Consider the following 22,219-nt stretch of genomic DNA (forward strand, 5'->3'; position numbering starts at 1 on the left):
TTTGATTTACTACTGACAGTGAATGGAAAAGCACCCAAAGGGGCCTGCAGCAGGAGGCACAGCATCTCCCCTCGTTGAGGAGCCAATTCTAGACTGCAGCTGAGCAGATTGTCTAGTCTGCGGCTATACCATGGGGGGAGTGGAGTACGAACCGGAAATCTCACATCCCTGCTTAGAAAAAAATCCCAGGAGACAGCAACTCCTGATAGCCTCCCAGAGGGATGGAGTGGGGAATGGAGCTGGCCTTATGGCAGCACCTCCTAGGCCTCCACTCTCAGTTCCAGGAGGCTCAGTGAGCTGTGTGGCCTGTGGCCTATGAGAGTACACCCGTTGGTAGAGCCATTCCCCTACAATTAGCCCAATGGTACCTCAGATGAGGTAAAAAAAAAAATTTTTTTTTTTTTTTTTTTGAGATGGAGTCTTGCTCTATCACCCAGGCTGGAGTGCAGTGGCACAATCTCGGCTCACTGCAAGCTCCGCCTCCCGGGTTCACCCCATTCTCCTGCCTCAGCCTCCCGAGTTGCTGGGACTACAGGCACCCGCCACCACGCCCGGCTAATTTTTTGTATTTTTAGTAGAGGCGGGGTTTCACCATGTTAGCCAGGATGGTCTCGATCTCCTGACCTCGTGATCCGCCCGCCTCGGCCTCCCAAAATGCTGGGATTACAGGCGTGAGCCACCGCGCCCGGCCAAAATTTTTTAATAGAAATACTAAGTTATGGTACAGTTGTGTAGAGCTGAAAAAGCAACTCCCCTGAAAGGGGTCATTTTTCTGGGGCTGGGGATTTGCTGCAAGGTCAGCACCAACAGAGATTTGGTCAGCAAGGTCAGCACCAACAGAGATTCAGCACCAAGCCTGAGATTTGAAGGTTGCATCGAGGAGGGTGAGGGCAAGGGATCTGCAGGTGCAGCAGTAGGAGCCCTGGTGGAGGGAGGCATTGTGAAACTGATCCAGATGAGATAATGAGAGTGAAACTCACCAGGGCCAGGATGGTTTCCTCAGCCCCTGCCAGGCTTGAGTTGGTGGTGGCCCCTCCTTGCTGTCCTTCCATTAGGAGCCTCTGTCTTTGTTCATCTACCTGTTCTACCAGTCATACCCTGTAAGGAGCATGCCCTGGGGAAGCTGCAGATAGAGCTACCATTTGTCCTGCCTTCTGAGGACCGGGCCGTAACTCTGACTGACCGGCTTTTCCCTGGGGTTTGAGTAGGACCCACTGAATTCAGTGCTAGAAGGGCCCAGAGGTCTGTTGACCCGGGACGGAACTTCCTTTGCAGTGATGTCATCTCGGCCTCGGTTTTAATATATGTAAAATGAAAATAACAGTAACTCCTACATGTGTCATGAGAGTCAAATGAGGCAATGCATGGCAAATTTGTGCAAACTACCAAGGAAGGACGCCCAGGGTCCCAGCAACCAGCAGCGGCTAAAGCAAGGGCGGGCAAACTCCTTCCGCCAGCCAAATCTCTGAGCTAAGAGTGGTCTTAACATTTTTAAGTGGTTAGTGGTGGGGGAAATACCCAAAATAGTATGATAACGTGACATGAAGAGTTTGCAAAGTTCCGATTTCGGTGTCCTTAACATTTTACTGGAACGCAGCCATCTTGGTTCCACTGGTTGGCTTGACTCCCTGGGGGTTGGGGAAGTGAAACTGAAAAGGCAGATGAGCTGGCAAGAGTCTGGGTGAGAATTCCCAGACTTGAGTGTAGGTTTGGGAAACCCTTCAAAAGCACCAGCCCAAGAGCCTGGGGGTGGGGAAGAGGCCACACTTGTCAGAGTTCCGAAGGACTGAATTTGAATTTGCCCAAGAGGAGCCCCAGGTCCGGCCCAGGGTGGAACCAGAGGCCGCCCACTTACAAATTTGGGGATTTTTCAGGCCAGTGGCCCCTTATCACAGATGGTGCATGACTCAGTTTTATTAGGTACTTGGATAAGTACTTTCAGTTTTATCAGGAATACATTTGCTTTAAGGTATTTGAGAGAAAAAAATAACCTTAACTTGCCTATCCACTACTTCAAAGTTTAAAAAATGGGATGACTGAAAGACAATAGTTAAACTAGTGCTTATGAGTACAACAAATCTCAAAGGCAGCACATGAATGACTGAAGTTTGGGAATTCTGGAGTCTGTCCTCTGACCTCCCTGTATGAGAGAAGGGGTGAAAGAGAAATGTCCCCAGTCTATTTGTAGGATGAGAGAGAACTGCATCCATTTGACCTTTGATGAGAGAATTGCCCCAGTGTTCCTACAGGATGGGTGTGACCTGCCCTAGTCTGTCCTGGGATGAGAAAGAACTTTTTCCAGTCTGCCTGGAAGCTAAGAGAACTGCACCCCTCCCACTTCTTCCAGGAGCACCAAGTGTCAGGAAAGCAGTGTTTGGAGATTTTGGCCACTCCCTAAATGCAGCCGCTCCCCAAATGCGCTGCCTCATCTTCAAAGCACAGGGACAGCAGATCTGAGATGAGGCCCCGGGGCTCCAGGCATGTGCCTGGTCCTCACTGCAGTTTATGGGGGATCGGCTGGACGCAAGTACAAGGCAGAGGACAGTTAGGGGCACAGGGGTCCCACTGAAGGCCAGCCCCATGCAGAGGATGCTCTGGGGTCCTCTGTCCCTCCCCCGTGGCTGGGGTGGGGAACTGCAGTGCTAGGACCACTGGCCCTTGGCAGGTCACACAAGAAGCTTTGCTCGTCTACACCCCAGTGTGGCCTTCACACTTCAAAGAAGGCTTTGCCCCCACCCCAAAGGCCTGGGCAGTAGGATCCTTTTTCATTTTTGTATTAATGTACAATGTACATACAGTAAGTTGCATCTAGTGTTCAGTTCTGACTTGAGAGACACGCACAGCCAGGTAACCAAGATCATGTCAAAAAATCTTTCTTTAAAGTCCCACAAGTGACTCTAACGTGCCACCAGGGTTGGAAACCAACCCACAGAGTCTTGTCTCCTGCTTGTGGGTGGAGGGGAGCTTCCGAAGGAGGCCAGCAAAGAACCCTCCAGAGCGGGGAGGACCCAGCATCCGGCCCCTCAGCCCTGGTGTGCAAACGGGTCAGACCGTTAGGCACAGCCTCCTTGTGGGGCGCAGGGACAGGAAGCAGGGTTTAGAGCACCTCGAGGGGGAAGGAGTGGCAAGTGCGGAGGGCAGCCCCTCCCAGGACTAGAACCCACTTCCTACTTTACACCAGCACTGGAGGAGGCTAGTGGGGCAGGGCGGGGGCGGTGGGGCCTCCCCCAGCCTTCCCTCCCCCTCTCCTTCACTGTCCTTCCAGCAGGCACAGGAAGGTGAGGCAAGGTGTTTCCAGCCGGCAGGATGGAGGATGAGGAAGGCCCTGAGTATGGCAAACCTGACTTCGTGCTTTTGGACCAAGTGACCATGGAGGACTTCATGAGGAACCTGCAGCTCAGGTAGGCCCAGGGCAGGAGCAGTGGCTCCCCTCCTCCAGGGTCTCCCATCTTGCGTCCTCGCAGAGACCTGAGGGAAAGAGGAAGGCACGCTGCTGTCCAAGGGAGGGGGCAGTGGCACACACCCACCCAGACCAGATGGGGCTGAAATGAGAGCCTCAAAGCACGGCCCCAGAGGACAGGAACAGACAAGGAAGCAACTGTCCCTGTCAGGGCTGGCAAATCAGCACTGGAGCTGCCCACCACCTCAACCCACCCCTGCCTCCCACACAGTCCAGGCGTCTTCTGCTCCTTCTTTCCTGCCCGAAGGGGCCAGGGCATGACACTTCTTGGACAGATAGGTACCAGGCACTATCTTTCCAGGAGGGACCAGGGGCACCTCCTTCCAGCCACTTCCCAGCCAGTTGTTGATGCTCCCTCAATGCATCTCATCCATGGGGCCTGGCCTGAGCCCTGGGGACACTGAGATGAAGCAGTCAGGCTCCACCCTGGGGTCCAAACATTCCCACCAGATTGAGGTGACATTCTCCTGGGGTACATGGAGTATCACAGGACACAGTTGGTAGAAGTGATATTGGAGCCCAATTTACCATCAAGGAGGGTAGGTGGAGGGCAGGGAGAAGCCCGGGAGGTAGGGGCATGGCACAGTAGGTGGCCATGCAGGCAGCTAGGCTTCCTGCCAGGACTGCCAGGGAGGGGCAGAAGGCCACCTGCTGTGTGCTCCGGAAGCTCCCTGGGGACAGCTTGGGGACCAGGATCCCCACTAAGCACAGAAGTCAAGAGACCACGAGCCTGGCCCGAAGAGAGGAGGGCTAGCCAGGACATGAGCTAAGCACTTTGTGCACATTGTTCTACCTCATTCCTATAAAATGAGCTTATGAAACATTGTTCTCTCCATTTTGATGAGGAGAACACTGAGCCCCGGAGACGTGGGTGACTTGCGCCCTCATCCCCAGCTTGTAGGAGGACAGGAGCTAGGCCCAGGAAAACCCATGTCAGAGGTGGTGGAGAAAGAGGAACCTCAGGACAGGCCCACCCAGGACAGGCTGCCGGGAGACAGGGCCTTCCAGGGAGGGGTGGGTACCACACACCAAGGGGAGATGGGTCTGAGGGGCAGGCCTGCCAGTCCTCCTCCCAGGGGCAGAAAGGCCAAGAGAAGGGCAGACATCCACCCCCACTGGTGACCAAGTTTGTGAAGGAAAGGGTCAAGAAGTCTGAGGCTGTGCCATGGAAGAGGCAGCAGCCACTGGCCACAGGCTGGGGGGTGGGGAGTGCAAAGACAACGACAACCCCCTCCCTGTCATCTGGGTGGGGCTGGGTGGGGTCCCCTTTTGTCTCTGGGTTCCCTCCCAGGCTTGAGACAGGAAACAGCCGAGGAGGCCCCTCCTTCCCCTCCCAGCCCAGTCACTTCTTCTCAACCCCATCTCCCCATCTGCCCTGCAGGGTTCACCCCAGGAGCCAGCCCTGACTCACTGCACCCAGTGCAGTCTTGGGCAAGTCTGTTTCCTTTGCAAAACGGGTGGTCATGTTTCCAGTGACCTTGGGACCCCTGGGGAGACCACTGTGGACCCCAAACTCTATGCTGAAATGGGGACGGTCTCTGAGTGGCTCAGCTCACCCAGGATGGTACCAGGGAGACACAAGGTCAACACCTGCCCCCTTCTTCCTTCTCCACTCTCAGCCCCTCAGGGTGGGAGCGCTGGCCTACTGTGGCCAGGCCCTGACATGGGCTCTGGCGAGAGGCCTATGGGTGGGTGCCTGTAAGCCTGTGAGTGCTGAGGCCTGCCCCTGCTGTGTCCAGGTTCGAGAAGGGCCGCATCTACACCTACATCGGTGAGGTGCTGGTGTCCGTGAACCCCTACCAGGAGCTGCCCCTGTATGGGCCTGAGGCCATCGCCAGGTACCAGGGCCGCGAGCTCTATGAGCGGCCACCCCATCTCTATGCTGTGGCCAACGCCGCCTACAGGGCAATGAAGCACCGGTCCAGGGACACCTGCATCGTCATCTCAGGTACCTGTCCCTGCAGCCGGGCCCCCACCCTCGGCATCTTCATTTGTGAACATTTGGGAGGGCCATTAGAGCATCTCCTATGCCCTATGTCCTGATGGGGGCCCTAGGACCCCATCTTGCCAGTCTTGGGGGTGTGAGTGTGCACAGGGAGCTGGGCTAAGAGAGCAAACCTGGCTGATTCTGTCAACTCTGGTCTTTCCGGCAGGGGAGAGTGGGGCAGGGAAGACAGAAGCCAGTAAGCACATCATGCAGTACATCGCTGCTGTCACCAATCCAAGCCAGAGGGCTGAGGTGGAGAGGTGAGCAGCAATGGGCAGCCCTGGGCCTCAGCATGGCAGGCCAGGGACCTCAGTGTGGCAGGAAGGGCTGGCTCTGGGGAGCGAGAGACGGCAACTGGAGTCTAGCTCAGGTCAAGTTCAGTGGGAACTTGGGAAGTTTCCAGATAACGCCAACACACCCAGAGGTGAGACAGGGTGACCCATGCCAAGGACCTCTCCTTGGGTGGGTGAGACCTAGCCAAGGGACTGGGCCTACCAGCTGGGAGGAGGCAGCAGCCACAGGTAGGATGAGGAGAAGTGCAGCAGGGCCCAGAGATGCTTGAAATGGCTCATGGACAGGGCAGCAGGCGGATTCCATGGAGACCTGGAGAAGCTGGCAGGCCCTGGCCAAGATGGCCAAGCATGCCAGGTGGCTGTGTGGGTGATGGCCAGGAGCCTTGAAACCAGGAAACCTGTCCCTTATGGAAGCAGCTTCCTCTGTCAGCGCCTGTCTCTTCCTGTCAAGAGACAGTGAGATGAGATTCAGGGAGGACAAGCAATGTCAGTTCCTGAGCACATATGGCCAGCACCACTGCCCACCCCTGCAGCTGGAGATCTAAGGCCCAGTGGTCAGAACAGCCCCTCCTCCCCAGGCTGCAGCTGAGGCCTGGGAGGGGAAGAGGTGGCTGTGAGAAACAAGGACCTCAATGCTACACAGACCGTGCTGAGCACAGCCAGCCTGGCAAGTGCATTTCCCAGCCTCTCAGAGGTGAAGTGACTGTCACACAACCTCAGAGGCAACACTGGGTGAGGCCAGGCCATTGGTTCCCTCTCAGCAAGTTCAGAGGAACCTATCCTGAGATGCTGTGATTTCTGTTGGGAAGACTCAGGGGCAGGGACAGCATTCCCCAGATGGGAAGTCTTTGCCTTGAGCCCCAGCCCCTCTGCCCTGACAGGGTCAAGGACGTGCTGCTCAAGTCCACCTGTGTGCTGGAGGCCTTTGGTAATGCCCGCACCAACCGCAATCACAACTCCAGCCGCTTTGGCAAGTACATGGACATCAACTTCGACTTCAAGGGGGACCCGATCGGGGGACACATCCACAGCTACCTACTGGAGAAGGTGGGCAGGTGGGCTGAGGAGACTTCCATGGGGAGCCCTGGCTGAGATCCATCCCAGGCCTGGGAAGGTACCCATCCCGACGGTGCAGCTTAGGAGGGCTGGGCTCTCTCTCCCTGTGGCCCTTCTCTGGGCCTCAGTGTCCTCATAGTCAGGACTCTCTGACCCCCAGCCTGCCTTGCACCTGGGAATGCTCAGATGGGGTCCCCAGGGACAGACTCCTTCCCAGGCCTGAGTCCATCTGCCCCTCTCTCCTCAGTCTCGGGTCCTCAAGCAGCACGTGGGTGAAAGAAACTTCCACACCTTCTACCAAGTAAGCCATGAGGACAAGGAGAGGTGGAAAAATGGGGTGGGGAAAGGGAGGGCAGCAAGCTGGGCCAGCTCGTGACCCTTCCGTCACTACCCCAATTCCCCCTCTCTGCCCACTCAACCCCACCTAGCCCATCGTCCTCACTCCCCACCACACTTACCCCAACCAGTACCCCACAAACAAAAGCGTGTGAGCTTGCAGGGAACAAAAGCGGGATGTCCCCTTTATCTGAGACACTTCCAGATGAGGGCTCTCTGGGACCCATAAAGTGTCTCTGTGAACAATAAGCTCCCCACGAGGTGGGCGTCCCCTGGGATTACAGGCAGTGTCTCTAGTGGTATCAGAGCTCAACACTGAAGTGGTGCTCCTGGGGACACGGGCATTGACTCTGAGCACCTCTCTGAGATAGGCGCGCCCAGGGACCGTCTCCACAAGCTTTGACACCCCACTGAGGTGGGAGCTCCCTGGAAACAAACAGTGTCTCTGCAGTCTCAGAGCTTGACACTGAAGTGGAGCTCCCTGGCACACCAGCGGTGTGTTTGCAAACTGTGGGCTGCCCACTGTGTCCTCTGGGACACAGGCAGTGTTTCCACGGACTCCAAACTCCCCCACTGAACTGGGAGCACCCTGAGACTGGAGCAGTGTCTCTACGGACTTGGAGCTCCCCACTGAGTTAGGAGTTCCCTGCAGCACAGACGTGGTCCCCACCAACTCTCAGCTCCCCAGTGCAGTGGGAGCTCCCTGGAACACAGCAGTTTCTCCCTGGTACATAGGCGGTGTTTCCATGGATTCTGAGCTCCTTACTGAGGTGGGAGCTCCCTGAGACAAGCACAATGTCTCACAGACTCTGTGCTCCCCATGAAACAGGAGCTCCCTGGGTAGCGGCAGGGTCTCCAGGGTCTACGAACTGCCCGCTGAGGTGGGAGCCTCCTGGGATGCAAGAAGTGCCTTTAAGGACTGAGCTTCCATTGTGTGGTGCTCCCAGGGACACAGCAGTGTCTTCACGACTCTGACTTCCCACTGAAGTCACACTCTCTGGGACACAGCAGTGTCTGTAAGGAGTCTGAGCTCCACTGAGGTAGGAGCCCCCTGGGCTGTCTTCCCAGTGAGTCTGCGCTGAGGTGGGAGCTCACTGGGAAACCAGTAGTGTCTCTGTGGACTCTGAGCTTTATTTGAGGTAAAAGCTCCGTGAGACACTGGCAGTGTCTCCACAGACTCTGAGCATCCCCCTGGTGGGAGCCCCTGGGAACACAGAGGGCGTCTCCACAGACTCTGAGCTCTCACTGAAATGAAGCTCCCTGGGACTCTGGCAGGATCTCCACAGACTCTTACCTCCCCACTGAAGTGGGAGATTTTGGGACATGGGCAGGGTCTCCATGGACTCAGAGTTCCCCCATTGAAGGGGGAGTTCGGTGGGACATGGGCAGTGTCTCTAATGACTCTGAGCTCCCGGCTGAGGGGATTGCTCCCTGGGACGTTGCCAGGGTCTCCACAGACTCCGAGCTCCTCATGAGATGGGAGCGCCATAGGATTTGGGCAGGGTCTCCATGAACTATAAACTCTCCACTGAGGTGGGAGCTCCCTGGGACACAGAGAGTTTTTTCAGACTCTGAACTCCCATGAAATGGAGCTCTTTGGAGCATGGACAGTGTCTTTAAGGACTCTGAGCTATCCACTGAGGTGGGAGCTCAGTGGGACATGTGAAGCAGTGTCTCCACAGACTCTGGGCTGCCCACTCAGTTGGGCCGTGTCTTGGACACAGGCCGTGTCTCTACCAACTTTGGGCTCTGCTCTGAGGTAAGAGCCCCCTGGGACAGGGGCAATATCTCCTTGGACTTTGAACTCCCACCAAAGTGGAGCTCACTGGGACAGTGGCAGTGTCTCCACAGATTCTGAGCTCCCACTGAAGTGGAGCTCCCTGGGAATCAGTCAGTGTCCAATAACTCTGAGCTTCCCTGAGGTGGGAGCCCTCTGGAACACAAGGAGTGTCCACGCAGACTCTGAGCTTCCGTGAAGTAGGGCTGTCTGGGACACTGGCAGTGTCTCTATGGTCTCTGAGCTCCTCACGGAGCTGGGAGCTCCCTGGGACATGGGCGGTGTCTCCACAAACTCTCCATTCCCCTCTGAAGTGGAAGCTCTCTGCGACATGACCATCGTCTCCGTAGAATCTGAGCTTCCCACTAGTGGGAGCCCCTTGGAACACAGGGCAGGGTCTCCACAGACTCTGAGCTCCCACTGAAGTGGAGCACTCTGGAATAACAGCAGGATCTCCACAGACTCTTACTGTCTCCAGTGAAGTGGGAACTTTTGGGACACAGGCAGTGTCTCCATGGACTCTGAGCTCCCTGCTGAGGTGGGAGTTCATGTGGCACCAGTCGTGTCTCCACAGACGCTGAGCTCCCTAGGACTTGGGCTCTCCCTGGGTGGAGAGCAATGTCTCCACGGAACCTGTGCTCCCTACTGAGGTGGAGCTTCCTGGGACAGGGGCAGGGTCTCCAGTAACTCTGAGCTCCCACTGAAGTGGAGCTCCCTAGGATTCTGCGGTTTCTCCACAAACTCTTACCTCCTCACTCAGTGGGAGGTTTTGGGACCCGAGTAGTGTCTCCACATACTCTGAGCTACCCACTGAGGTGGGATCCCCCTGGGTCGAGGGCAATGTCTCCACAGGGTCTGAGCTCCCCACCAAGATGAGGTCTGGCACAAGAACAGTGTCTTCATGGTGGAGTCATAGCTCCCACTGAAATGGAGCTCCCTGACCTACTGAACAGCTAAATGGGGAGCTCGCTGGCACACAGAGTGTTCACACTGTCTGACCTTCCCCCATGTTTGTTGGTTCAATGCTGGAAGGAAGCACAAGTCTGTTTGTTCTCCTGCCTCTGTGTGTGTACAGGGGGACATCCTGGGAGCTTATTTGTCTAAAGGATGTCTGTGTCCTCTAGTTGCTGAGAGGCAGTGAGGACAAGCAGCTGCATGAACTGCACTTGGAGAGAAACGCTGCTGTATACAATTTCACACGTCAGGGAGCAGGACTCAACATGACTGTGCACAGTGTGAGTGTGAGGGGCACCAAGGGCTCAAATTGGGCTCAGTGTCAGGGCCTGAGTGTGGTGGTAGGGAATGGGCAGCACTCAGCACAGGCCAGGGTGAAGTGAACTGCTTGGGTGAGTGGGGAGGGTGCTTGGGGTGGAGGGAAAATGGCTGATGGAGGGGACAGAGTACAGGGGTGAGCAGGTGCTTAGGCTGGAGGAATCAGGGTTCAGGAAGGGGACAGGGGACAGGGGTGAGCAGGTGCCTAGGATGGAGGAATCAAGCCTCAAGGGGGACAGATGTCCTGGGCCCAGTGTGGCTTTGGAGTGATGAATCCCTTCTACCCTAGGCCTTGGACAGTGATGAGCAGAGCCACCAGGCAGTGACTGAGGCCATGAGGGTCATCGGCTTCAGTCCTGAAGAGGTGGAGTCTGTGCATCGCATCCTAGCTGCCATATTGCACCTGGTAAGCCTGGCTCGGAAGCCTGCGAGGGCTACCTCCCCACAGGGGTTTCCTGGCTGGGAAGCACCCAGGGAGGAGGAGGAGACTGGCTGTAGATTCCCCAGCAATGTGCTAGGCTGACTGCCTCTCCTGCAGAAGCTCAGCTGCTTGAGTGATGAGCTCAGTTGGTACGTGGTCCAGACCCCATTCTTAGGGCGAGGGCAGCCAGGCACAGTAGAAGCTGAGCATCATGCAGACTGCCTCTTAGTGCAGTCATGAGCTGTGTGCTTTGGGTGCATTTACTCACTGCCTCTTGGCCTCAGTTCTCTCTAAGCAGCATGAGGAGTAAGCTGTGCAGGGCTCCTCTGGCTGCTGGGAGGATGCGATGGGGTCATTCACATATCATTTGGACTCGAGGCCTTGGCAGAGACTCTGGTGTGCCCATGCCCCCTTCCCCTAATCTCTGGCTGTGTCTGTGCCCATGGTGAGCAGCTGACCACGCTAGTCTGAGAAGGAGCTGTACTCTACCGCATCCATGTCCCCTGCTTTCCTTCCTCCTTCCTGTCCAAAGTTGTCCAGGCTCCTTTGGAACATGGAGCCTGGACTGTTCATGATTTTCCCATCACCAGGGAAACATCGAGTTTGTGGAGACAGAGGAGGGTGGGCTGCAGAAGGAGGGCCTGGCAGTGGCCGAGGAGGTGCTGGTGGACCACGTGGCTGAGCTGACGGCCACACCCCGGGACCTCGTGCTCCGCTCCCTGCTGGCTCGCACAGTTGCCTCCGGAGGCAGGGAACTCATAGAGAAGGGCCACACTGCAGCTGAGGCCAGCTATGCCCGGGATGCCTGTGCCAAGGTACTTTGGGGGCAGGCACAGTGAGGGAAGCCCAGGACGCCTTCATGGGGGAGGCCAGGCCAGAGGCAGCAGGAAGCAGGGTGTTCCTATTCGCCAGGCGGTGTACCAGCGGCTGTTTGAGTGGGTGGTGAACAGGATCAACAGTGTCATGGAACCCCGGGGCCGGGACCCTCGGCGTGATGGCAAGGACACAGTCATTGGCGTGCTGGACATCTATGGCTTCGAGGTGTTTCCCGTCAACAGGTGGGCGGCTGGCCAGCCACATCTCCACCTCTGATGCCCAGCAGCTTTGCCCACTTAGTCCTGGAAAGCTCAGCTGGGGCTGGGCAGCAGGAATGTCTGGGTTTCTCCTGGCTGGTCCCCGAGCCCAAGGCTCATGCCTCCCAAACCTGCCTCACCTGCACCCTCTGGCCATTGGTGTCCTGATGGTAGGCAGAATTACAGGGCATGAGTAATTCCTGGTCGTGACTCCCAAATCTGCTCCAGAACGCGCATGCAGGAGGTGTGGGTGGGGTAAAGGAGTCCAGGGCAGGGATACATAAGCCACAGGGAAGCCACACAGGGTGCTGGCACCAGAACCCTCAATGAACATTAGCAGAGATGTTCAGGAGAGCAGTCATCCATTACCATGCACGCCACAAGCAGCAACCTCCCCTCTGAAAGGCCCACCCCACCCCCAGTTTCGAGCAGTTCTGCATCAACTACTGCAACGAGAAGCTGCAGCAGCTATTCATCCGGCTCATCCTGAAGCAGGAGCAGGAGGAGTACGAGCGCGAGGGCATCGCCTGGCAGAGCGTGAGCACTGTGTCCTGGAGGGAGGGCAGGCGGTGGGGTGTAGAGGGGCCTCAGCCCATGGGGAGGGGCCCGGGCTGGCCTGGCAGGTGGCTGAGTGTGGGGTGGAGAAAGGTTGGGGGCCTGAAAGCCCATGGGAGCCTTCCCTGCTGGTTGCCTTCGCCCCAGGTGGAGTACTTCAACAATGCCACCATTGTGGATCTGGTGGAGCGGCCCCACCGTGGCATCCTGGCCGTGCTGGACGAGGCCTGCAGCTCTGCCGGCACCATCACTGACCGAATCTTCCTGCAGACCCTGGACACACACCACCGCCATCACCTACACTACACCAGCCGCCAGGTGCCCCCGGCTGTCCCAGCGCCGCCACAGTGGGCTGGTGGGACCTGCCCCACAGGCACCACACTGCCCATGCCTCGTGGGGCCTGGTTGGGGACCCAGCTTTGGTGCCATTGTCGTCACTGTGGCCACCTTCTCTGCCCTGGAGGTGGGGAGGAAGGGCTATCCCTTCATACAGACCCCCCATATACCTTTTGTGCCTTGACCTCAGCCTGTCCCCATAGCTCTGCCCCACAGACAAGACCATGGAGTTTGGCCGAGACTTCCGGATCAAGCACTATGCAGGGGACGTCACGTAAGGGCCCCCTCCCACCCACATCCCTGGCCTTCCCACAGGCACCATGGCATGTGTCATGGGGCAGGAGTGCTTCAGGGGAGTGGCTGGGAGACAGGTGTTAGGGCCCCTTCTGCCACCCCCACTCCTTTAAGACACTGAAAACATGCGGGACAGCAGATTCACAAGTGAAAAGCAGGAAACAGGGTTTGAGGATAGTGGTTAACCATGGCTGCATTCTTCTGGGAGCCTTTAAAAAATATCCACGTCTCATGTCTGGGCCCAACCCTATACCAGCATCTGTGGGGTGGAGGACTGCAGGCTGGTGAGGTGGGGGTGGGGAGGGAGCAGAAGGTGCAGAGGGGGCCAAGATTCTGCATTTCTAACAAGCTCCCAGGTGAGGCCTCACTACCATACTTAGACTACACTCCCAGTGCCAAAGCCCAGGTGTCCTTCAGAGGTTGTCATGGTGGCTATTAATTTATGTGTTGCTTGCCACATCCCCAAATAATTTAAGGTTACTCACAGCGAGGTACAAGTGTTTCATGAGAACTTCTCAAGGAGAGGAAATAGAATAGATGATGACGACAAAGCAGCCCAATATCATCTACCTGTATCTGTTCGCAAAATCTATGCCTGCCTGCTTGAGGTGGCTCATGCCTGTAACCCCAGCACGTTGGGAGGCCGAAGTGGGTGGATCACCTGAGGCCAAGAGTTCGAGACCAGCCTGGCCAACATGGCAAAACCTCATCTGTACTAAAAATATAAAAATTATCCGGGCATGGTGGCGCGTGCCTGTAATCCCAGTTGCTTGGGAGGCTGAGGCACGAGAATTGCTTGAACCTAGGAGGCGGAGGTTGTGGTGAACTGAGATCGCACCACTGCACTCCAGCCTGGGCAACAGAGTGAAACTATTTCTCAAAAAAAAAAAAAAAAAAAAAAAAATCCATTCCCTGAGCCTTCACAGGTGCTGCAGTTGGAGCCAAGATTTGGCTGACCTTTCTAGCAGTCCAAGAACTAGACAGTGATTCTGAGGCTCTCAGTGCCCACTGATCAAAATAGGCCAAGGACTCAGGAGTTCCTAGTCATAGTTGTAGTCGCTGATGTTTATCAAAACTCAGTAGGCACTGTTCTGAGCAATTGATGTACACTGAGGCACAGAGAGGTTGAGTGGCTTACACAAGGTCACACAGCAGGCATGTGGTAGATGCAGGACTCAGTGCTAGGACATTTGGCTTCAGAGCTGGGGGCTTAACCACTCAATTCATCTTCCAGGAGAGAAATGTCTCCTGAGGGAGGGAGTCTTAGGTGATGAAAGACAAAGCAGGTGTGAGGGGGAAGGAGGAGAGGAGCCAAGGCAGAGGGAGGAAGAGAGACTGACCCATGGGAACAGAGGCAGATGGGAAGAGAGTGGGGGCTGCTGGGGTCATTAGCACTCTGGCCTGGCAGCCCCCACCCCTGCTCCCTCACCAGCCCTGGCTTCTGGCAGGTACTCCGTGGAAGGCTTCATCGACAAGAACAGAGATTTCCTCTTCCAGGACTTCAAGCGGCTGCTGTACAACAGGTGAGCACGGCTTGCTGGGCACCATAGGGAGGGCCAGGGCCCTGGGGCCCCAGAGACTCTGGGGTCAGGCATTGACTAGCGTCAGGACAGGGGTGGGCGGGGCTGCTGTCCCTGAGGATGGCTGGAAATTCGGCCTGTGTCTGCAGTACGGACCCCACTCTACGGGCCATGTGGCCGGACGGGCAGCAGGACATCACAGAGGTGACCAAGCGCCCCCTCACGGCTGGCACACTCTTCAAAAACTCCATGGTGGCCCTGGTGGAGAACCTTGCCTCCAAGGTATGTTCCACCCCTCTCCCACTCTGGCTGTTCTGGATCCTTCTCTCTGTGCCCTCGGTGCCAAGTAGGGTCCCAACCACCTCTGTACATCATAATGGTGGGGAGAGGGTTCTTGTCCTGTCTGTATGAGCCACATCTGCTCCAGCAGTGGACCCCACCCACTGCACAGGTGAGATGTGGGGCCTCAGGGGCTGGGCTGAGTCTTGATCAATCATGGGGAACCCAGGCTTCTCCTCGCCCCATTGTCTCTTGAACAGGAATGGGTTTGGGGAGACCCTGCTGAGAGGCTGGCTTGGCCCAGCCCAGCTCTTGGCAAAAATCCAGGATTCTTCTGGCAGGTGGGGCCAGAGAGACAGGAAACTGGCACAAGCTTTCTTGGGGAGCTTTGGGTCAAAAGTCAGAGGGGGAACGGGTGAAGGGTTCGGGAGAGGATATGTTAGGGTGAGCTTAACAACAGAACATCCAGAGATGTCAGCCCCTTTTGGAAGGAGAGAAGGAAGGCAGATGGGGCGAGGCCTGCTCCTGCCCCTGCCATGCCCACCCCCCTGCCCCTCCAACCAGGGGCTGGAACCTGGCTCTGAACCTGGCGTTGCTGGCCTCTGCCCAGCCCTTAGGGCTTCCAGGGCCCTTGTTCTGCTGATTTCCCTTCTTTGTTTCCGACTCTCCTCCTGGCCTGGGACCTTGAGGGGTTGGGAAGCCCCTGGTGTGGGGCAGGGTGCACAGTGCTGCTGGCGCAGACCCTCCCCAAGTCCCCTCTGTCCCCGCAGGAGCCCTTCTACGTCCGCTGCATCAAGCCCAATGAGGACAAGGTAGCTGGGAAGCTGGACGAGAACCACTGTCGCCACCAGGTCGCATACCTGGGGCTGCTGGAGAACGTGAGGGTCCGCAGGGCTGGCTTCGCTTCCCGCCAGCCCTACTCTCGATTCCTGCTCAGGTACTGGCACCTGACACCGATCACTCCATGGGCCGTAGTCCCTGTGTGGAGTCCAAGGGGTAGGAGCAGAGGGTCCCCAAACAGCACGCCGCAAACATCGATACAAGCAGGAACCAGCACGCTGCTGGCCTCAAGACACCAAAATATCTGGGAGGACATGTGTGTGAGCACATGCATGTGGGGACATACAGGTGGGAACATGGGTATGAGGGCTGTGTGAGGACATATATGTGAGGACATGTGTATAGGAAGACACATGTGCACAGGTGTCAAAAGTGCTCCAGGAACACACTCCGTATCCCTGCCATCTCCCCAGGTGTGGGGTGGGCAGGGTGGGCTCTCATCTCTCCCCGAGGCCTGGGCCACACTGCCCTGTCCTGTGGTAACAGGTACAAGATGACCTGTGAATACACATGGCCCAACCACCTGCTGGGCTCCAACAAGGCAGCCGTGAGCGCTCTCCTGGAGCAGCACGGGCTGCAGGGGGATGTGGCCTTTGGCCACAGCAAGCTGTTCATCCGCTCACCCCGGACACTGGTCACACTGGAGCAGAGCCGAGCCCGCCTCATCCCCATCATTGTGCTGCTATTGCAGAAGGTGAGGTGGGCGGGGCAGGAAGACATCCACTATGGAGGTGGGGAAAGCTTGTGTCCCAGGGGCCAAAAACACACTTGTAAGTTTCACAGGAGTCTCTGCTTGCTGGAGACAGGCCAGGGAGTGCTCAATAAATGCTTAGGGCCAGGTTTGGGGCTAAGGGTTAGGGCCTGACTGAATTTGACTACGTATCCCATCCCGCCTGGCCCACCCAGGCATGGCGGGGCACCTTGGCGAGGTGGCGCTGCCGGAGGCTGAGGGCTATCTACACCATCATGCGCTGGTTCCGGAGACACAAGGTGCGGGCTCACCTGGCTGAGCTGCAGCGGCGATTCCAGGCTGCAAGGCAGCCGCCGCTCTACGGGCGTGACCTTGTGTGGCCGCTGCCCCCTGCTGTGTTGCAGCCCTTCCAGGACACCTGCCACGCACTCTTCTGCAGGTACTACTCTCAGCCCACCACACTTTTCATTCAGCTGGCATCCACTTAACCCATCATCCCGGGCCTGCAGTGCCTGGATGGGAGACACATCAGCCCCCTTGATAGGTGGTAAGGTGGATGCTATGCCACATTAGCTGACTGCTCATGTCCCACAGTTGGTGCAGAGCCCTGACCATCTTGGGTACTGTGGTGGGCATTCAAGGTCCAGGGCTGCAGCCTGCAGGGGGAGGCCCATCAGGGCTGGGAAGTAAGGGGATTCTGCATCTGAGCGGGGTCTTGAGGGCTGAGTAGGAATTCTCCAGAAGGAGGGGCACAGAGCATGCTCAGAACGGGAGGGTGCTGGGCGACTGCTGGTCCCTGGGTCACCTTCCAGGAATGAGCGTTAGGCACAAGGGGCCAAGACCAGAGAGGCCAGCAGAGGTTGGGACATGAAAGGCAGGCAGCACCAGGCTGAGGGCTCAGCTTCCTCCGTGGAGAGGGGGCTCAGGGAGTACATGAACACATGGCCTGCATCTGTCTGACTGCATGCCCTCTCCCAGGTGGCGGGCCCGGCAGCTGGTGAAGAACATCCCCCCTTCAGACATGGCCCAGATCAAGGCCAAGGTGGCTGCCATGGGGGCCCTGCAAGGGCTTCGTCAGGACTGGGGCTGCCAGCGGGCCTGGGCCCGAGACTACCTGTCCTCTGTAAGTGCCAGGCGAGTCCAGGGCTGCCAGGGGGAAGTGGGCTGCCAAAGAGGGCTCTCAGCTAATGCTGTGACCAGGTCCCCTCAGATGTCCTCTCCCAGGCCTGGGATTGTCTGTCCTGGTGGCCCTGCACCTCAGCCCCCACCAGAGCTCTGCAAGGTCTCAACCTGGGCTTCAGGAGCAGTGGCCTTCAGGGATGGGTGTGGATGACAGGCGGGCCAGGCTCAGATGCAGCCTAGAAGTCAACACAAGAGGGCTCTGTGCCCTCAGGAAATCCAGGACTGCTCAGCTGATGCACATGTCTGTGTGACTCAGTTTCCCGAGATGAAGGATAGCTATGCTGATTCACAGAGAGCTGCTATCATTTGAGTCTGGTCCCATGACTCAATCCCAAGAAGCGCCCCCTCCCCTCCATCTGTCCTCAGGCCACTGACAATCCCACAGCATCAAGCCTGTTTGCTCAGCGACTAAAGACACTTCGGGACAAAGATGGCTTCGGGGCTGTGCTCTTTTCAAGCCACGTCCGCAAGGTTAGAAGCTGGTGCAGAGTTTTGGTGGGGGGGCACTTGGGAGAAAATGGAGGCAACCCCAGCCCAGGCCCAGCTGCTCCTGACACTCCCGAAACTGTCGTCAGCGGGGAGGGTAGGCAGTAGGTACTGCCGAGGCCTGGGGCCCTGGTGGGTGACAGGTCAGCACCAGCCTGGGTCCGGCCACCTCTCCCACAGGTGAACCGCTTCCACAAGATTCGGAACCGGGCCCTCCTGCTCACAGACCGGCACCTCTACAAGCTGGACCCTGACCGGCAGTACCGAGTGATGCGGGCCGTGCCCCTTGAGGCGGTGAGCAACGTGGGTTGGGGGTAGCGTGCAGCATCTGTGAGGGGCACTGCTGGGCTGCTCAGAGTCCTACCTCATGCTTCTCCCCGCTGTCTACCTGTGATGGCCCAGACCATCCTAAAACTCAGCGATGTTGGCACCCGTGCTGAAAATCCTGCAGTGGCTTCCCACACCCACAGAGAGAAAGGTCCCATCCTGTGATCCCTACCAGCCCAGTCACCTCCCCCACACTCTCACACTCTAGCCAAGCCAAATGGTCCCCTCTTCCAACTTGTGCCCAACTAGGGGTTCTCCCACCTGAGCATTCTGGGACTGAGTCCCCGCCACAATGTTCAGGGCCTCCTGTGGGATACCGTCCCGGCCACTCTGGAACCTTTTGCCAAGCTCTGTGGCCTACTTGCTCCCTTCATTAGCAGCTGCTGTTCCCATAAATTCTCTTTCCAACAAGACAGGGGCAGGGATCAAGGCCAAGCTACAGGCTACCTCTGGGTCTCCCACAGTTTCAGGGGTCCCATGACTGTCCCAATAGAAAGGGCAGTGAGTGCCTCGCTGTCTAATGCCACAGCCCAGAGCCGGCCTGGTTGTTTAAATGTAGTGAAAGTGACCTAGAACTAAAAACGGCTCTTCCAGGCAGTAGCACACGCAAGGGCTCAGCATCCACAGGTGGGCAGTGGCGGCCCTGTTGGACAGCAAGGATCTGGAACCATCCGTCCTGGAGAAAATCCTATTGTGCAGCGTTCCGCCCAAGCTCCCCTCTGTCCGCAGGGCCCCGAGAGGGAGGAGGGGTCGGTGGGGGGCTGGTGGCCCTGGCGAGGGCGGCGCTCCCCAGGTGCGTTTGGGGGTTCGGGAGAGGCTTCCTGGGGAGTGGGTGAGTCCGGCTAGGCTGGGGTGCGGGTTGATGCGGCTGCACCCTGACCCTGCGCTCCGCACAGGTGACGGGGCTGAGCGTGACCAGCGGAGGAGACCAGCTGGTGGTGCTGCACGCCCGCGGCCAGGACGACCTCGTGGTGTGCCTGCACCGCTCCCGGCCGCCACTGGACAACCGCATTGGGGAGCTGGTGGGCGTGCTGGCCGCACACTGCCAGGGGTGAGTGCGGGTTGGGCGGTGGCGGGCACTAAGCCCGGGCCGCGCGGCCGCCCTGACCCCTCCTCCTGCCGCAGGGAGGGCCGCACCCTGGAGGTTCGCGTCTCCGACTGCATCCCACTGAGCCAGCGCGGGGTTCGGCGCCTCATCTCCGTGGAGCCCAGGCCGGAGCAGCCAGAGCCCGATTTCCGCTGCGCCCGCGGCTCCTTCACCCTGCTCTGGCCCAGCCGCTGAGCGCCCGCACCCGCCGCACCCCGAGGCCGCCGATTGTCCGCCCCGCCCGCGCCGCAAATAAACCCTCTGAGTCAGCCCTCCTACTCGCCGCTCCCGCCTCACCCGCAGGGGCGCCGGCCGCCTCCTCGGTCAGGGCCACCTGCGTCCCGCTCACCCGCTGGGGCCCCGACTGCAGGAGGCCAGCCGCCCTGGCTGGGGATAGGAGCCCGAGCTCTCCGAGTTAGCGCTATCCAGAGGAAGCAGTGCCCTTTGTGCCCCAGCCTGCCTTGTCCACGCAGTGGTCCCCTGTTCCTCTCCACAGGGCTCCCGGCCTTGTTCCTACCGGGCCACTGGGGAAGGCTTGGGGTTCATCTTCAGGAAGGGCTGGGGAGCACGCCTGGAGACAGAGCAGCCCCGAGAGCTGTCACGGGATGTGCTGCTGAGCGGCCGTGGCCCAGGGCTGACGCTATCCCAGCGGGGAGTTGTCCCTGTCCCTGCTGGATGTGGGTGTCTGAGGCGCTGGGACCGACCTCTAGAGCCTGGTAACTGAAGGACAGGCCCTGTGGCCAGAACTCCCAGCCTCCGGGAGCAGGGCTTGTGCCCTCGAAAGACCCACAGGGAGGCCTCGGGAGACCCCTGCAGCCCTCGGGCTGACCACCCGTTCTCCAGGCCTACCCCAGCCTCGGCCTCTAGCAGCTCCGCCAGCCCCTCAGGTGCCCTCATGGCATCAGGCCCTCAGGCCCTCAGCCCTCTGCCTCCCTCAGCCCCTCTACCTCCCCCAGCCCCCTCAGCCCTCAGATCTCTCAGGCCCTCAGCACCCTCAACCCTCCTCAGCCCCTCAGCCCTCAGCCTCCTTCAGCCCCTCAGCCCCTTCAGCTCCTCAACCACTTCAGCCCCTCAGCCCCTCAGCCCCTCAGCCCCCTCAACCCCTCAGCCCTCAGACTCCTCAACCCCTCAGCCCTCAGACTCCTCAACCCCTCAGCCCTCAGACCCCTCAACCCCTCAGCCCTCAGACCCCTCAACCCCCTCAACCCCTCAGCCCTCAGACTCCTCAACCCCTCAGCCCTCAGACCCCTCAACCCTCAGCCCCTCAGCCCCCTCAACCCCTCAGCCCTCAGACCCCTCAACCCCTCAGCCCTCAGAACCCTCAACCCCTCAGCCCTCAGACCTCTCAGCCCTCAACCCCTCAGCCCCTCACCCTCAGCTCCCTGAACCCCTCAGCTCCTCAGCCCCCTCAGCGCCCTCAGCCCCTCAGCCCCTCAGGCTCCTCAGCCCCCTCAGCCCCTCAGCCCCTCAGCCCCTCAGCCCCTCAGCCTCCTCAGCCCCTCAGCCCCTCAGCCTCCTCAGCCCCTCAGCCCCTCAGCCTCCTCAGCCCCTCAGCCTCCTCAGCCCCTCAGCCCCTCAGCCCTCAGCCCCCTCAGCCCCTCAGCCCTCAGCCCCTCAGCCCCTCAGCCCCTCAGCCCCCTCAGCCCCTCAGCCTCCTCAGCCCCTCAGCCTCCTCAGCCCCTCAGCCCCTCAGCCCTCAGCCCCCTCAGCCCCTCAGCCCTCAGCCCCTCAGCCCCTCAGCCCTCAACCCCTCAGCCTCCTCAGCCCCCTCAGCCCCTCAACCCCTCAGCCTCCTCAGCCCCTCAACCCCTCAGCCTCCTCAGCCCCTCAGCCCTCAACCCCTCAGCCTCCTCAGCCCCCTCAGCCCCTCAACCCCTCAGCCCCTCAGCCCTCAGCCCCTCAGCCCTCAGCCTCCTCAGTCCCTCAGCCCCTCAGCCCTCAGCCCCCTCAGCCCCCTCAACCCCCTCAGCCCTCAGCCTCCCTGAACCCCTCTGCCTCCTCAGCCCCTCAGCCCCTCAGCCCTCAGCCCCTCAGCCCTCAGCCCCCTCAGCCCTCAGCCCTCAGCCCCCTCAGCCCCTCAGCCCTCAGCCCCTCAGCCCCCTAAGCCCCCTCAGCCCCCTCAGCCCCCTCAGCCCCCTCAACCCCCTCAGCCCTCAGCCTCCCTGAACCCCTCTGCCTCCTCAGCCCCTCAGCCCCTCAGCCCTCAGCCCCTCAGCCCTCAGCCCCCTCAGCCCTCAGCCCCCTCAGCCCCTCAGCCCTCAGCCCCTCAGCCCCTCAGCCCTCAGCCCCTCAGCCCCCTAAGCCCCCTCAGCCCCCTCAGCTCCCTCAATCCCCTCAGCCCTCAGCCCTTTAGCTCCTTCCTCTTTTCCATCATTTGGTGTTCTCTGTGCCCCCAGAGCTGCGCTCTCCTCCTTCTTATGGGGCAACCTAAATTCAGAGAGCACCCTGGCTTGGTTTGCCACTTTGTTGTGTGGGCAGGTTCGCGTCTTCCACCAGGGCCTTTGGGTGACATATGACAGTTTGGGATTGTCCAGTCTCTGTACTTTCTGGGGCCTCTCCTGTTGAATGGCCAGGCATCTGCAGGTGTGGGGGCTCAGGGTCACCTGGAGCCTGCAGGTCAATGTCTTGCTGCTCCTGTCCTGGGGAGGGCAGCTGTCTCCTAGGCCAACCCCAAAGCCCCCAGAAGCCTCCACACAGCCAGCTCCTGAGTCTGTCCATGGCTTGGGTGGCTTCAGGACTGGGCCAGGCACCTCCCTCACAGAGCAATCAGACATGAAGGGCACCTTTCAGTCATACAATCCTACACAGTCCTAGACATTAGGTGGGTCCTCTGCCCTCTGCAGGTGACCTCATCAGAGAGCCCGGCAGCATCTGCCCACTTCCTGTCTACATTCTCCTCCCTAGTACGCTGGGAGTGGGAGGAGAGCCCAAAGCTCTCCTAGATCTT

The 22,219-nt window shown here is 58.9% G+C and overlaps 1 protein-coding gene across 2 annotated transcripts; it reads left to right on the forward strand.

Annotated features, from left to right (window-relative positions):
* Nucleotides 1–1,896: 1,896 nt before the first annotated feature.
* MYO1G (myosin IG) lies at nucleotides 1,897–19,550 on the forward strand. Of its 2 annotated transcripts, XM_055293213.2 has the most exons (22): nucleotides 1,897–3,401; nucleotides 5,200–5,408; nucleotides 5,614–5,707; nucleotides 6,622–6,787; nucleotides 7,044–7,097; nucleotides 10,034–10,144; nucleotides 10,471–10,587; nucleotides 11,193–11,417; nucleotides 11,515–11,660; nucleotides 12,098–12,212; nucleotides 12,378–12,548; nucleotides 12,770–12,840; nucleotides 14,309–14,383; nucleotides 14,530–14,662; nucleotides 15,430–15,596; nucleotides 15,986–16,193; nucleotides 16,406–16,629; nucleotides 17,169–17,313; nucleotides 17,739–17,843; nucleotides 18,039–18,152; nucleotides 19,082–19,236; nucleotides 19,311–19,550. In XM_055293213.2, the coding sequence occupies exons 1-22, from the start codon at nucleotides 3,307–3,309 to the stop codon at nucleotides 19,465–19,467; spliced, it is 3,057 nt and encodes a 1,018-aa protein (XP_055149188.1). In that variant the 5' UTR covers nucleotides 1,897–3,306; the 3' UTR covers nucleotides 19,468–19,550. The 2 variants fall into 2 exon arrangements, with proteins under 2 accessions (XP_055149188.1, XP_063465014.1); XM_063608944.1 differs by lacking the exon at nucleotides 7,044–7,097.
* The last annotated feature ends 2,669 nt before the right edge of the window (nucleotides 19,551–22,219 follow it).

The sequence above is a fragment of the Symphalangus syndactylus genome, chromosome 9 (genome assembly GCF_028878055.3).
Source record: "Symphalangus syndactylus isolate Jambi chromosome 9, NHGRI_mSymSyn1-v2.1_pri, whole genome shotgun sequence".
NCBI lineage: Eukaryota > Metazoa > Chordata > Mammalia > Primates > Hylobatidae > Symphalangus > Symphalangus syndactylus.

What these genes read in the sequence shown, in the direction of transcription:
- MYO1G (XM_055293213.2), top strand. Translation starts at nt 3,307, where the DNA reads ATGGAGGATGAGGAAGGCCCTGAGTATGGCAAACCTGACTTCGTGCTT. An exon ending in ATGAGGAACCTGCAGCTCAG is followed by an intron (nt 3,402 to 5,199) that starts GTAGGCCCAGGG and finishes TGCTGTGTCCAG; the next exon opens with GTTCGAGAAGGGCCGCATCT. An exon ending in AGGGCATCGCCTGGCAGAGC is followed by an intron (nt 12,213 to 12,377) that starts GTGAGCACTGTG and finishes CCTTCGCCCCAG; the next exon opens with GTGGAGTACTTCAACAATGC.